This window comes from Python bivittatus, unplaced genomic scaffold (assembly GCF_059951505.1).
Source record: "Python bivittatus isolate LINGU-HERP-01145 unplaced genomic scaffold, Pbiv_v1 ctg000610_np1212, whole genome shotgun sequence".
Classification (NCBI taxonomy): Eukaryota; Metazoa; Chordata; class Lepidosauria; order Squamata; family Pythonidae; genus Python; species Python bivittatus.
In genome coordinates this window covers 28,425,989-28,442,730 of record NW_028277088.1, presented here as the reverse complement: position 1 = coordinate 28,442,730, position 16,742 = coordinate 28,425,989, and the positions used below count along the sequence as shown (strand labels likewise).

At 39.1% G+C, this 16,742-nt stretch overlaps 1 protein-coding gene across 1 annotated transcript; it reads left to right on the top strand.

Moving 5' to 3' along the window:
• The first annotated feature begins 3,947 nt into the window (after window positions 1–3,947).
• On the top strand, window positions 3,948–8,854 carry SOSTDC1 (sclerostin domain containing 1). The gene is made up of 2 exons (XM_007438955.3): window positions 3,948–4,357; window positions 7,416–8,854. The coding sequence occupies exons 1-2, from the start codon at window positions 4,159–4,161 to the stop codon at window positions 7,829–7,831; spliced, it is 615 nt and encodes a 204-aa protein (XP_007439017.1). The 5' UTR covers window positions 3,948–4,158; the 3' UTR covers window positions 7,832–8,854.
• Window positions 8,855–16,742: the final 7,888 nt, after the last annotated feature.

Here is a 16,742-nt window from a genome sequence, read left to right as displayed (position 1 = left end):
ATACAATTGCTACTTTGGTCCTGAATCCTATCCATCTAGGAATATATGAATCAGGAAAAGAGTTCTTGTGGGAACTTTTTAGAACTTTTAAAATTCTGAGAGGACTGCGGGCAATATCTTGATTTGAGCTTCCTACTCTTTCTTCTTCCTGCAGCACAATTTTTTCCATTGAGGTCAGTAGCCCAGTGAACAAGTATGAGTGTGGAAACTCCCAAACACTGAAATAACTCTTGATATGATATTTTAAGACTGATTTTATTGTCTAAATTAAACTGGTCCTTTAAATACTGAATCATACTTCAAATGAGGTTTCTTCCTCATGTGGAGCTTGGGGCAATTACCTGTATTACTTTTCCCATAAAAATAGCTGGAGTTCTCATGTTCTAGAACAGAATGAGGAAACTTCCTGCACTGTTAAACCCTTATTCCCTCTAGTTTATCTGCATTGGCTAGCAATGATCCTGAGAATTTCAGATAGGAGTGGAGATTTCTGCATGCAAACTGGGATCACTAATGCTGAGTTCTGGAGCCTACCCTTAAAGGGGCTATAGCACTGTTTGCCCAGGTCCTCCAGAGGATACCTTTTGATTAGACTTGTCAATGACTGGTACAGGGATCTTCTTGTGCTCTACACTGAGCTATGGGATAGACAACCTAGTGGCCTTCAGATCTTTTGAATTGTGGCTCCCATAAACTTAACCCAGCATGGTCCAATAGTAACGTCCATGACAGTTGTAGTACAAAAGAAGGAGAAGAGAAGGAAAGGATTCTGGTAAGGAACAGCTTTCCTAGCCCCTAATTTTTATATGTTATTTAACTGTAGGATCAGAATCCACCTGTTAAGTTAGTAGCTGTGAATTGTGATCCATAACTTACAGCCTTTAAAATAGAACCCATAATTTTGATGCAAATACAGGCAAACAGGCAGACCATTCCACAGTGGGGGACAATTTGAGAACAACTTCATTGACATTTCTATAACAAGCTGCTCAATCTGAGAAGACAGGAGAAATTTAAAAAGACTGTCCCTTAAATACAGTGGTGATGACCGCATTATTGGAAGACCTGGAAGACCAGGTTAGGGACAGATCAGCAATGGAGAAAATCTATCTATGTCAGTGTTGTCCAAACTTTGCCACTTTAAGATGAGTGGACTTCAACTCTCAGAATTCCCCAGCCAGCCATGCTGGCTGGGGAATTCTGGGAGTTGAAGTCCACTCATCTTAAAGTGGCAAAGTTTGGACAACACTGATCTATGTGGTTGATAAGAGTCAACAGTGACTTGATGGCACACAATCAATCAATCACTGAAATATGGCAGAAAACAGCTTCCTTCTTTGCCAGATTCCCACAGTGAAGCAAACAGTGCTTATGTGGTATTTGCTGTGGAGATAATATAAGCTAGCTTCTGCCAAACATGTTGAGGAGTTGTATTCTGGGAGTTGTTGTCCCAACAAATCAGGAAAGCACCTGGTTAGTAAAAGTTGGTGCTCTCCAGATGTTTTGGGGTCCCAGAAATCTGTTGGTGAAGGCTCATTCACTTTTGTGAGAAGGGGAAAGTCTGCCCACAAGCTGTGTTTTCTGTCCTTTGTTCTCATGTTACTGTTTGTGCCCTTGAAATAGACATTAAAAATGTGCTGCTTCAAATGTTAGTTAGGCTGCCTTCCTGCAAACAGTTATGCTTGGGAGTAGGTGCCTCCAACCTGCCTTGGGTGATAGCAGACTAGGGTATCTACATGTTTGTACATTTACTTAAAGGTTGATGTACCATCTTGACATTTGAAATGACAACTGTAATGAGGACTTGCCTGGAAACTATTGCGGGAAAGTTAGTCAAGAATCTTTCCCTAAAGCAGCAAATAGTAGATGCCATTCCCAGCATGTCCTTGGTCTTGGAGGGGAAAATGAGAAAAACAGTTGGGTAGACATACACTGTTATTCTGTGCCAATATATGGGATGTTTAGGATGGAATATGCTAGGAGCTATATTTGTGGAATTGCACAAGTCTTAAATTACATTGCTATTGTAGTGAAATTCACTGCTACCAAGGGAAATGATTCTGATATTAATGCTTAATATCCATAACTCTGCAAGCCAAAATAATTTCCCCTCCTTTGTAAAACAGGTTATGATTACTATGCTTATTATGTGAACTATACTCTAATACTCTTCAAATCTTCATAGGTCAGTGTTGTCCAAACTTGGCCACTTTAAGATGAGTGGACTTCAACTCCCAGAATTCTGGGAGTTGAAGTCCACTCATCTTAAAGTGGCCAAGTTTGGACAACACTGGCATAGGTGGTTCACGAAGTTATGGCTCCAAGTCAGGCACCAGTTATCCTAAATATCACACCGGATTTCAGGCAGCTGTCCTGAGGCTGCCCAAGTTGCAGTATGTGGGCATGCTCAGCAGGAGAAGCACACAGGTATTCTGCATCTTGAAAAGAGACAATTCCCAGTACAAATCTTGCTGACACGATGATGTGCTGATCAAAGCTGCATTACTAACACCTTTCTCAAGGCAGAGTTGCTTTGTGTGAGATGGGCGGCTATCTAAATGGGATATATAAATACATAAAATAAATTTGTTTGGGTGAGGTATCATCAATATGTTGATGATATCCAGCTTTATATCTCCACTCTGGGCCACCTGAGTGATGCCTTGGATATCCCGTCCCAGTGCCTGGAGACTGTAAGGGTATGGATGGGGTGCAATGGTCTTCAACTCAACCCAAGCAAGGCTGAGTGGCTTTGGGTATTTGGGCCATCCGGTTACCAGGTTTTTCCATTGTTGGTCCTGGATGGGGTGGCACTGCCCCAGATGGACCTGTTATGCAATCTGGGACTCATGGCTCCTGCTAAAAGAGCAGGTGGCAGCCATAGCTGGGAGGGCCTTAGCACGTTTTCGGGTTGTGTGCCAGTTGTGTCTGTTCTTGGACTGGGAGGCTGTGTTCACAATCACTCATGCCCTCGTGACCTCTCATCTGGATTACTGCAATGCACTCTACATGGGGCTGCCCTTGAAGAGTATTCGGAAACTTCAGCTGGGGCAGAATGCAGCTGCACGGATAGTCAATGGTATTGGATATTTGAGACATGTAACTCCACTGCTACGTGAGCTGCGCTGGTTGCCAGTGTGCTTCCGGATGCAATTCAAGGTGCTGGTTGCCACCTTTAAAGTCTTCATGACTTGGGACCAGTTACCTAAGGGATCATCTTTTCCCCGTTGTTTCTACCTATTCAGTCTGGCAGGTTGGGCATGTTACCGGTCCGTCAGCCAAGGAATGTTGGCAGGTAAGGACAAGAGCCACGTTTCTTGGCTATATTAATATCTATGGCAATTGTTTTACCCAGCAACCATGTATATTTATTCGTATTGTTTTAATTGTTTTATGCTTTTATGATTGCCTGCTGCCCAGAGACACTTGTTTTGATGGGCGGCTATAGAAATTAAATACATAAATAAATATGTTAAATTGGTCAGAGAGTGAGCTGTAAGTCTCCCCATCTCCCCCCTCTGTGCAGGGAGAAAAGCCCAGAAGAAGAAAAAAAAGAAAAAGAAAAAGGAGGGAGAAAAAGTCAGGGGGGTAGAAGGAGAAAACAGGGATGAAAAGGAGGGAGGGAGAAAGATCTTTTCTTAGTAGGGTTTTTTGGTATAGTTCTATAGCACAGCACTTTTTAACTGTTCCCCACCTAACTCGCCCATCTCTCTTCCCTGCCTGCAGGTGTATGAGCAGGGGACGCAGCAGAGCAGCCGGCGTTAAAGCAGTTCCAAGTCAGACAAGGCGATGTCTCCTCCGCCCCAATGCAGACCCGGGCGAGCATTGCTGCTGCCCAGCGCCAAGAGAAGTCATCGCCGCTTCGCTTCCAGCCAAGGTTCCTGCGGGAGGTCGCGGCTGACTTCCTCGCTCCTCCTCCTCCTCCTCCTCCCCCTTCCCCACCGCAGGCTTCCATTGGTACAGCAGACCCCGCTGCCGTTCCAGGGGATCCCACCCTCGCCTAAGCGGTGCTGTCATCTCGAGCTTCACACCTGAACGAGCGCCAAGCCCCTGGGACGATATAAGGCGCTCCGGAGGCGCCGCGGCGGCACTCGCAGAAGGAGCGGCCGCGGAAGCAGAGAGAGCCGCGATCCAAGAGGCCCCGCGCTCGCTCTGGCCATGCTTGCTGCCGCTCTGCACCTCCCGAGCTTCCTGCTGGCCTGCGCGCTGCTGAAGAGCTGCGGGGCGTTCAAAAACGATGCGACCGAGATCCTCTATTCCCACGTTGTCAAGCCCGCCCCGGCCAGCGCCAGCAGCAACAACAGCACCTTGAATCAAGCGAGGCACGGGGGCAGGCACCCGGGATTCGATCGGAGCAGTAAGTGTTTATATACATACATACCTACACGCGTGCGTGCATGCATGCATGTATGCATAGATATGTAGCGTCTCCCCCTTTTTAAAACGGGTGTTCCAGACGTTACGAAGGGATGTTGGTCGCGAAGATACCTGCAGTGAAGAACAATAAACACGACCTTTTCTGTCTTCCCCGGTAAGGCAGACTGAGGGTCAGCTTAGCACCAGGTGCAAGCATTTGATTCACTTAGACGGCCTCCCGTGCGGCGGAGATCAGTCGTGCCGCCCTGGGGAAAGGTTGGCTTCGTTCACCGGGAACTCTGCTTCTTCCAAAAACCCGACCATTGGGGGCAACTGCTCATCCGCTTCTTTTGTCTTTTTGCTGTACCACACGAGTTTCCAGCCAAGTATTTGTCTCCATCTACTTCATAAAGCTAACATTTACCTTCAGTCCCTGGGCTTTGATTTTGTTCCAGCGCCCCCCTCCTTTTTTAAAGAGAAACGTCCTGATTTAATACTCACTTGTCTGAATCCTCTAGATCAGTGTTTCTCGACATCAGCAAGTTTAAGATGTGTGGACTTCAACTCCCAGAATTCCCCACCATGGCTGGCTGGGGAATTCTGGGAGTTGAAGTCCACCCATCTTAAACTTGCTGAGATGGTGTAAACAAACAGATTTGCTCACACCTTGGCTCCAACTTGCCTTTAAAAGTGTGCCTTCTCCCCACCTGCCAGCCCACGGTCCACCAACCTTGCTTGGATTTTGCTCAGAGAGAGATGTACAAGGAACCAGAAATGCTTTTGTCTGTCTTGAGTCTTATCCCAGGTGTAAAAGATATAAAAGGAACATGCTATGAACACCTTGATTTCTAAAGGAAATAGTCTCATCTTTCAGTGACAGAAATGCTTAACTACTTTTTCTAGGAAGGGAGACTGGAAAGAAGATACAGGAACTATCTTGTCAGTGCAAGATTACTGAAATAGCTCAGTAGTTACTCACTGTCACCAGGAATGAAAAAAGAAATAGTAGGGAAGCATATTATGCAGGCAGGCATTCACAAGGACACAGTGGTGGGGCAGAATTCTTCAGGCAGCAGTCAGTGTGCAGAAGTCCTCTGAAAACAGTCTAGCTGGGATCATCTTGAAAACCAATTGCTTTATTTGATGCCTCATTTTGTCCACTGCTTAGAGGAAAGGGGTTGCGTCCCTCTCTGACTCAAGAGAAAAGTTGATGCTAAATACAATCAAGTCATGTTGCCACTTTGTGTAAACTCAGTGCATATCTGACCATATTTGAGTTTTATTTCAATGGGTTTTACATAGAAGAATTTCCATGTGGCATGTACCTTGAAATAGACACGCTGGTTCTCAAGGAATGATATTGGTAGAAGTACCTAATATATAATGCTCAATTTCAACATTTCTTTAAAAAATAAGTTTTCTATATTTGATTTGGATAAACCTTTCCCATAAACAAGCTTAGGGGTCTCCAAGACTGGTCCAGATGTGCTAGACAACCTTCCAAATGTGCTAGACAACATCTCCCAGAATGTTAGCATGTCCAGCAGTTTAGAGATGTAGTTCAGCACATCAGGAAGGTTCCTATCATAAGGCAATAGCAAAACAAATTTTCTGTCCTTTTTTTCTTTTCTTTCTCTTTTTCTTTTCTAAAAAATCTTCTTTCTATCTGATTTCAAAGAAGCACTATACACCCAAATATCATGATTATGGACATACATCATGAATTCCATTTCTATTTATTTGCATTGCTTTTAAACAAGACAACATAACACTGTTTCCATGATAACATTTACTTTAAGAATATGTAAGATTCAAAGATGGTGTGTGTTGAAATTCATGGTGTGTGTTCGTTTCAAAGGGATAATTATGAAAATAAGGAATCGGGCTTGTTTCTGTCAGGATATCTACAGAGGGAAGCAGGCACAAACATGCCTGCATTTGCAGCTAATTCAGCACCTTGGTACAATGTCAGTTGCCTTTTAAAAAATGAAATAACATTGCCTCAGGTTGTGCGGGGCTACCCATTTTTTCAGAAAGACACTTGCAAGCAGCGGTGCAATTCTGTAATACTGCACCCTAAAGAAAGCTCTATATGTTAATTAAGAACATGTATGAAGAATATAGTCCTCTAAGAATTGTCCTCAGAAGTAGCATTAGTTTCCTTTATAGGTAACATGCATGCTTTGAGTTATTATGATTAGGGTCATCTGAATATAATATATTAAACCAAACCAACACTCAGGATAACCTCACACAAAACTTATACTTAATTAACATCTTGGAGAAAATCCACCTTGAACTGAGATCCAGGACTATTTTTTTTTTTTATGAAAGGGAGGCAGATGAAAGGGAACCTTACAACATGAAATTATTTCTGATAGCATCAGTAGCTAAGGCGGCACTAACAGCAGCCTCCTTAGCTTGGGAGCAGACTACACGTGTGTGTATATTGTTTCTGTGGGGTGGTTCCCTCCAGCCTCAGGAACCCAAATTAGGACTGAGGTACAAGCAAAACTCCAATAAGGTGGGCTTCAACTTTCAAGCATGTGGTAAATGAATGCCCAGAATGAGAACGGCTTGTATAGTATATAAGGAAAAGATGAGTATGCAGATCCATCCATGACATTCAGAAGTATCTACTGATTGTAGTATAATATGGAATTAGCATCTTATCCACCCTGCCATTCTTTCAAAATACAGATAGTGTAAAATGAGCTGGGTGCTCTATGTTCTATACTCAGTTTGAATTCCTTTCCCTGGAGAAATGATGCTGAAGGTACAGTGTATCTCTGCAAATAACAGCCGTGTGATATGTAATGTGAGGAATCATGGATTTTGTTGTGAGTTCTTTGGTAGCTGAATTATCTTGCAGTAAGAAGGAATAAGAAGGAAACAGCATAAAGACATTGCAAATAGAATTGATAATGGACTTCCTGATGTTATCTATACAGTGAACTAGGGAGGAGACAATTGTTAAACCATATGAAGGACTGTGGCTGTTGCTATCTCTGATACAAAAAGTAACTCTAAATAAGAAGGATTTGTTTTGTTTTTGACAGGTCGAGTTCAAGTTGGCTGTCGGGAACTGCGATCAACAAAATATATTTCAGATGGCCAATGTACCAGCATAAACCCTCTGAAAGAGTTAGTATGTGCTGGGGAATGCCTCCCTTTGCCAGTACTACCTAACTGGATTGGGGGAGGTTATGGATCCAAGTACTGGAGCAGAAGAAGCTCACAGGAGTGGAGATGTGTCAATGATAAAACTCGCACCCAGAGGATTCAGCTGCAGTGCCAAGATGGAAGCACAAGAACCTACAAAGTAACTGTGGTTACAGCTTGTAAGTGCAAACGATACACCAGACAACACAATGAATCCAGTCATAACTTTGAAGGAGCAACTCAAGCCAAGCCAAACCAACATCATAAGGAGAGAAAAAGGAACAGCAAATCTGTGAAGCAATCTCCAAGTTAGAATTTAATTGTGTGTGTGTGTGTGTGTATGTGTGTATACACATATATACACACAAACTTATTAATGATTGTCTGTTTTACAGACGTCACTACCAAACAAAACCGCTCTTATGTTGTTGTTGCTTCTCCATTGGGTATACAGGTAGTCCCCAGGTTAAGAATGTCTGGTTACAGATGACCCATAGTTAAGAACAGAGCCTGTTGTAGCAAAATCTGAGTTAAATACACAATGATTCGAATTAAATGCACGGTGGTTTGAGTTCATTACACAATACTACTTACACAGTATTATACAATAACACTGTTCCAGCTTACATACAAATTCAACTTAAGGACAGACCTTGGGAACAGAACTCATTCTTAAAGTGGGGATTTAAGATTTACCTGTATATACATTTGTGGCTTTGACCAAACTCAGAAGGGCATTCTTTTCTGAAGGATCTTTTGGAGGTGAGCCTTCGTATTTTAAAGCTGGCCTATAAGCCTACAGTTTATTGATTTATATATGAATATCTAAATAATGAAAATGAATATTTGTTGCCATGGGAAGTCAGTCAGTTTTATACTGCAGACAGCAGCTATTGTGAATTTTTACAGGGGCACTTTCCAGATCAAGTATTTTACTGACAGCAAAGATATCTTGTTTAAAACAAATGTTATAATTTCACTCTAATCATGAATCCAAGCATCTGCCTGGGATTATTCTTCCCCATAACAATAAGTATATGAACAAATTGCTGAACAAAAAGGAAAAGCATACATAGCAGGAAAAAGGAAATTTGAATAAAATCTATTTATTTGACACTGTAATTATTTAATGAATTTTAATGTGCTTTCTATTTTTTAAGATGGCTGTCTGATATATTTACCATTCTTCCGAGCATCAAAATATTTTCTTATGATTTCTTACCAAATTAGAATATACATTTGTAGATAATGTAAATAGATATTTTAACCTTTATACTTTTTAAAAAAAAAATACAGTTCAAGTAAGAAATTCTAAAAATGTTTTGTAAATACTTTGTAAAATACATTTTTAGCAGTCAAAAGATTGACTTGTCAATTTTATCCATTTTTAATTAAAAAAAAATACCAATAACAAGGTCTTTGGTTTTCTCTGATGTAATAAAATAAGTGGTATGAAGGACCATAGGCTGCCAGCAAGGCACATAGCAACAGAGCACATGCAAGGTTCAGTCTCTGGTGATGCAAAGCCAATGTACTGAGCTATATAACCAATTATCTGATTCATGCAAATCATCTTGCAAGGGTGACTTGTTGCATCCCTCCTACATCAGGAGACTTGGGGGATATGAAAAATGAGCTTGGCCCATCAGAGAAGACATATGTTGAAACTTCACTTGACAGCCTTTTTTATGAGATGATGTTCACAGTAGTAGAGAAAATACATTTGGGGAGCTACTTCAATGGCCTTCCTAGGTCATCTGCCCATACACACATGGAATAAAATTGTGTTGGGGTTGGCAGACAAGCAAGTGATTGAAATGCCCCTCAGAATGAATTGCACAGCCTTATATCTGCCCTCCATTATTGTATTTGTACCTCAGTGGAATTGAACTCAAGCATTCTTGTTTAAAAATCAAACTACTTTTGTCCTGCTGTCAACTTTGGAAAGAGAGACTAAGAGAGAGAGAGAGAGAGAGAGAGGTTGGTTTTGAATGGCAACCCAGTAACTACTGGATGGATAACTAAGGATTGCCATACCATTTGGAGTCCCTAAGATGCTGACAATGCAAAACTTGCTATTTTCTTGGTTTCATTGTTCAGATTCTTGGGTACAGCCTAACATATCTGTTTTGCTCTTTGAATCCCCTCCAACTGCACTACAAAAGAGCCCAGAAATTTAGTCCTTTCATTCCAATAAATTTCCTGCATCATTCACTGTGTATACTAAGACCCACGCAGGCTCTAAATTTTTAAAAAGGAACACTGCTATTCCTACAGCTGCAAAACAGTTATGAATCTTGGTTGTAAATAAAACAATTACCAAAATGATAAACAATGATTTCTCTGTTATCCCATTTTCAATTGCCTACAAGTTGGATGTTTTTTTCCAACAAGTGCTGTTTATGTGGATCATACTTAAAATATGTGCAGAGATTGTCTGGAAATAGTGTGTTTTCAAGAAATTGTAGGTTAAGAAATTGGCTAAAATATTACTTTGAATTAGAAATGTGAAAACAAATTTGGCAATAATGTTTAGTGTAAAGAAAATATTCCAGTCAATTGCTTTGGCTTCAAAAATCCTCATGAAATTCTTAATAAGTAGTGTTTATTAATAGTTCAAGCCATTTATTATTTACTATTTCTTTCACTGCCCATCTGGAAAATTGGATACCTTGTGGCACTAAGATCACCCATTTTATTAGAGGTATTTATGGTGATTTGTACAAATATTCCTATAATATTCAAAATCTCATATTTTCAGTATCATATACATTAGCAATTGAAAACTCTACTTTTAATTCATAAAACCTTACAGTTGATGAAATCAGCTTCCAAGCATTTCTCACAAAGAGTCAAGAATACATTAGAAATTAGTGCCTGTAATGGAAAGCAGACAGGTGTATCAGAAGGATTCAGAAAATCTGTATTTTATTAAGGACAGGTTATCTGTCCATCTAGCTTGCTATTGTCTACTCTTACTAGTAGCAGGTCTTGCAGGCTTTTATATCATTTGCTACTTGAGCCTATACATAGGCAGTCACTAAGACTGACCTTAGAACTTCTGCATATAGAGCAGGTATTCCATCACTGAGCTTTTAGGGTGGATAAGTCTGTCCCAACTCTGCCTATAATGATGCTGAATGTTGTCAGCCCTTCGAGGTAGTCCAGAAACCAAAACCATGAGTACTAACACTACCTTTATTGTAAGGTTACAATAACAGAATCCTGCAAGTCTGAAAGCACTTCTCCCCTCCTTTTCCTTTCCTTTCCTTTCCTTTCCTTTCCTTTCCTTTCCTTTCCTTTCCTTTCCTTTCCTTTCCTTTCCTTTCCTTTCCTTTCCTTTCCTTTCCAGGGAACTAGGGAGAGTCCCTTTTGATACATTTTCTACACCCTCATTCCTTCTGCAGGCTGAGATCTTTTGTCTGACAGTTGTCTAGACTGTGGCTCCTTCCCCTTCTCCCAAGGTTATTCTCACAGCCCATTACAACTGTGCTGTTGGTAGTAGTGCTTGTAATTTCCATCTTCAAAAGAAGACTGGAAAAAAAGCAGCAGGAAGTGACAGCCTCCAAGCAACCTTTGCAGTAGCTGGAAGATCATCAGATGACTGATCCCCATTTCACTAAGTCATGTGCTGCCAGGTACAAATATTGACACTTAAAGATTATTTCTACTCAGATAATGGCTGATTATATCAACCACACTGTTTGAACATACAGTAGACACTGTGTCACATAAAAGAGCCCTACATGATGTTAGGAAAGGGCAATTTTATTGTGAACCGCCCAGAGTCACTTTTTGTGAGATGGGTGGTATCTAAATTTGAAATATTAATAAATTAATAAAAATGAGCCAACAGCAAAAAATAAAGGGGAATAAGTTGTGATTAAATATCTGGAAGGCCTTCTCTTGCTCACTTCCATGGCTCTGGATCTGACACAGCATTTTTGCTCCTTGATTTAGTCTTGTCCTTGACCTCTGAGTTTGGCAGAGTATCAGAATTATTTCTGTCAAGAATTAGTAACTTTACTTTCTGGACCTTAGCTACATTCTGATTAAAGTATAATGAGCATTTAAAAAAAAATCTAGACATATTAACTGTATTGCCTACTGTAAAATGATAGCTTACATCTGATAGGTTTTTCATTTGCTGAATAAAATATCTGGCATTTTTTTTGGGGGGGGTGTTGTACAATGTAAACAGATCTGTCTGCAGGAATAGATAAGAGTCATGATTAGCCTGCTATATGGTTTTAAAATAGAAAGTGTGCATTGTAAGGTATTAGTTACATTTAAGGAATGGAATGATTTTTCTTAATTGTTAAAAACCCAGTACTCAAATGAAATTAGGTACTACAGCTGAAAGAAACAAGCTTATCTTCATTAGTGAACTGTTGCCTGTTGATTAAAAAATGCCCACTGCTAAGAAGAACTGAAAAAAATAATGAAAAGGAATATATTCTCCTGTGGTATAGTAGTTAATCTGATAGCACCATGGAAATATAAATGCACAGTCATTGTAACAGGCAAATTAGGAAGGCATGAAAATATTCTCCATTTGGAACATAAAGTTCATGCAATTTTTTGTAACAAAAATTAGGAGTTTTGTTCTGTTCCCCTTTGTTTCCTTAAAATAATAATTATTATACTGACAAAAATCACAACATCTGAAATTCTGTCATTTTCAATGATCTGGCAATCTAGAAACATCAAATCCAAGTTCAGTACAGGTAGTAGAATAATGTTGACTTTTTGAATAACACCCTTGGAAATACCTAAAAAGTTTCTGCTTCATAAATAACCATCATCCCCCTAAACTTGACCTTTACATCCTTCCTGAAAGAGTGCCACATTAATCATGTGTGAGTTCAACACATTCCACTCTGGGATTCTTGTGGCTACCAGAGGGTTTCGAGAAACACAGAAGGATTGGTGAGGGCTGTGAAGCATTCTCTTCTCATGATGCATTTCCCTTCCTGCAGGCCAGGCAAGAAAGCTTTGATTTTAATTTCACTGACATACTTGTAAATGTAGCTTCAGGTTAAAACTTAAATTTGTCTGCAGATTTATGAGACAGGCAGACATTCTGTTATGGGGCTTGTTCCTTTTGCTTCAACATCATCCCCACAACTAAACCTGCCTGAGTGTTTTTCTGAAAGACAGACAAAGTTTCAAATCATTTCACATTTTCTCCCATTTTGCTTTGTAGCCCAACGACCCTCATTACATTAGAAAGCAGCCATGATTCTGTGCAGACTTACCTGGCAGTAATTTATTTATCTGCTCATTCATTCATTCAGTCATTCATTCAAATGTATTAGCCACTCAACTCCAGTGGATAGTAAACTCTATGAAGCACAGCGGACCTTAGCTTTGAGGAAAAAAGTGAAATAGAAATGCGTTGCCCATCTCTCCTTTCTCCTTAAATTCCAAGGCATTGCCTATTTCAACATACACTTATATAAATACAAAACTATATTTTCTCCTAACTAGAGAATTACTTTGTATACATTATGCTGCATACTAATAGCAGTTTACAAACTGTGCCTGCCTCAATCCTGCTCTCAATTTGCTCTTGACATGTTTTCAAAATAAAAACACTGAATACAAGGTAGAATTGCCTGCACTGTTATTTCAATTCCTGAAATGAGAAACAAAGAATGCCCAGAATTTGGAATGTAACATCTTGAAATGTAGAATGCAATGAGGGGCACCAGTGTGTATTGAATATATACACATTTTGCACTGTAACTAACCCAGATTTATAGGACTGAGCTGTGAATCCTTACTGATACCAGATATAAAAAGTACTAATAATTGTTTCACAAATTATTCACATATCTGTTATATGCCGTAGGCTGAATCCTGCCTTATGTGTGGTGCTTCCCCAGATGCTTTCTGCTCCTACGGCAAACTTTTACTTCCACATCGACTAGTACTTGGTGGGATTAGGATCTATGTAAAGTTCAGACTTTATAATAGAAGTAATCTGCAAGAAAAAGATTTAGCCCAAGAATGCCTTAAGGCTTAAAATTTAGAATTAGAAGTCTTGGGTATGTACATTCTTCTGTGTGTCATTTGCCTAGGTTTGTTTGAACCATGATTTGTGGCCTAATCTACAATTAACTGGATTCAAACTTTGCAGCGTTGTTTTAGAAACATCGTTCACACAATATGCTAGCAGAAAGCTCCATTATTATTCAGTATAATAATAATAATAATAATAATAATAATAATAATAATGATGATGATGATGATGATGATGATGTGTAAACCAGGCTATGATTTTCTCCCCTGTCCCTGTTTGTATTACAGTACTAATGTGGATCATAGCCTGTGTTCTTGCAGCTACTATTTATGTTTTGATACTTCCAGCAACTAGAGATGCCTGCATGGGGTGGAGATGGGAGGGCAGGGGGTCAAAAAATTAAAATAAATAAAATCGGGATGGCAGCTGTAACAGTGCAATTGAAGCTCTTCCTTTGGAGGGGGGGCATGCTCTGCTTGTGCAATGTGCATAAAACAGATGTGAAACTTTGATCACAGCAGCCGTCTTGATGTCCTTGATGAAGTTACTGCTTTTCCTTTTTATGGAAATGTTTTCTGGTACAAAAAATATGGAAGAAGTGACAGAAAAGCATGGAAAGATGACAAATTAAGGGATTGTCATCTGGATCTCCCATGACTGAGGCAGCAAAATTGAAAAAAACATAAAACATATCTAAAACCATTTCTTTTCTTTCAAAGATACTGTCATGTTTGTTTTGGGCCTTCCTTTGAGTCTCTTATCAGTCATTACACTTCAACAATATTTTGCCAGACAAAAGATCTGCTGGATATGATGGAAGAGATTGTGTGAAAGCACATATGGAAAACACATTATTACAAATAAAAGAATTACCCCCAACACAAACAAAGATGAGAAAGCAAATCTTTCTGCCTGCAGTTTGTAAGCCCCTCTTTTTCTACCTTTGCTCTGGCTAGAAAAATATCATTTCCAGGTTGATATGATCATCTTTTAAGAAATAAAAATACAGTCTAACAATGATGGTAATGTGCATGATACAAGGCACAGTGAAAATCTCTTTCAAGTCCTTTGTTCTCAGAAGAACCCCATACAGCTATACACTGGTAAATGAAATGGAAGCCACATAGACACGCTATAGAACCCATTCGTTGTAGTGGTTGCTTGGTCACAAAGTTAGCCATTAATCTGAATTCAAACATCATAGGAAGCCAGAAGTTGGCTTGGTAAATTAATGTCAAACTATACCTACATTTGTTTATATTATTTATCTTAACTGTATCATAGCCATGTGCTTGTATTCACACATAATGTAAAGCAAACTATTAAATCATTCAACATGTCCCATCAACCTGGCCAGTATTTTGCAATAACCAGAACACCAAACTGCAGATTTGCTTTGAGTAAAGCCATAATTACAGTGTCATTTGAAGAAAAGGAAAGCATCATGGGGGGTGGGGGTAAGCTTTGTAACTCATGGTATATTAATTAACAGTAAGTTTAAATAGGAAGCTTGGGGACCAAGGAATTTATTATTTACTTTGATATTGTATCTTTGGAAAGTTAATGATATTTTGCTCATTGTGTAAAAGCTGCTACGTTTTGTACTATTTACTGTCAACAGAAGAACTGTTCCTGCTTATAATCAGTGGAATTTGGTAAGATTCATGGTTTTCTAATGGGATGCTACCTTAAAGTTTATCATAAATCAGAAATTCACAAGCAGCTGTCCAATGTATTAATTACCTAATTTTATGGTGTTATTTATTAAGAATTAATTGTTGTAGCAATTTGTCATTGATTTTCTTTTAATCTTTAACTTTTGTTGTCATATATTTTGACATAGATTCTCATGCTACAATATTTTTGGTTCAGAGATTAATTATATTTTTCATTTGCAAAATAAACTATGCTCAAGAAACAAAGTAGACATATATCATCCACGGCTTCTTCTAAATGTGCCTCCTTTAGGAACTAAATATTTTCAAAATGTCTCCAAGAAACTATTTAGTTACAGTCACTAAGGCTTGCCCATGGTTCTCAATGAAGTACTTTTTAGAAAATGCCTCCTTTTTATCTTCTTCATTATCCTTCTCTCTCTCTCTCTCTATTTCATTTCTCCCTCTCTCTCCCCCTTTAAAATTATTAAATCTATTGTTGGGTACACCACAAGTTGTGGTCATTTCAGGCTTCCCTCCATTTCTTTATACTGATTTTGTGGAACTTGCTTGCTTTTGAATATAGAAAAAAGAAATGTACTGCATAGGATCCACAAAGTCTATAGGAACATATTCTGGCCACAACAGCAAGACTATGCTAATATAACAAATGAAAACAGTGAATAAATCTACCACCATTTCTAAAATCTAGACAGCTGCTACACAAGCAATGTAAAGGTATACATGTAAGGATGCCAGCTTATAAACATGGTCTTTCCAGAGGAACAAAACTGCAAAGCTTGGAAGTGGGCATGTGGGAATGGAAAACTTACCAAATGCCACAGATTGATTATCATGTGAAGAAAGCATCAGTGCATTTCGAACAATGTGGTACTCTACCTAGAGATACTTGCATTTATTGTTACTCTGAAAAGCTATTTCAAACAAAGTGAATCAGCTACTGGACCATTTCTTTCATGTGTTTTTGGGAAATCGAGCATTTTTTTTCTTTATTTCTTAAAAAAAGGAAATGCAGTTCAGGGAGAGCATATGCGTGATTCTAAGAGGATTAAGAACGTTCTACGTGCAAGAGATGCTATACTTTAACAATACATGTATGTGAGAAAAACAGCATAATAATGAAAACTTATTCATTATTTTAACTTTAGCACATAGCTGTTTTCCAGTCAATAACTGTCATAATTTATATTTATTCATATTTATACTTATTCCTTAAATCAAAAGCGGCTGTCTAAATTGTGATGTAGTTTCTCCATTGGCAGGGCCAAAACTTACCATTTTCAAGGAAAAATGAATCACAGCACAATCCTATCTCTAATTTTTGGGCTTTGGAATCCCATAGAAAGGAGAAACTGTTCTTCATAAGTCAAATCTGTGGTGCAGTCAAAACGGCAAAAGAAGGAATGAATTTACAGTAGAGTTCTTGGGGTTCTCTGAGCTTGGCTGTTTTCTTGCAGATGTTTTCTTACCCATGAATTTACAGTAAAAATGGGGAAACTCAAGAATTGCTGAACATTCTTTAT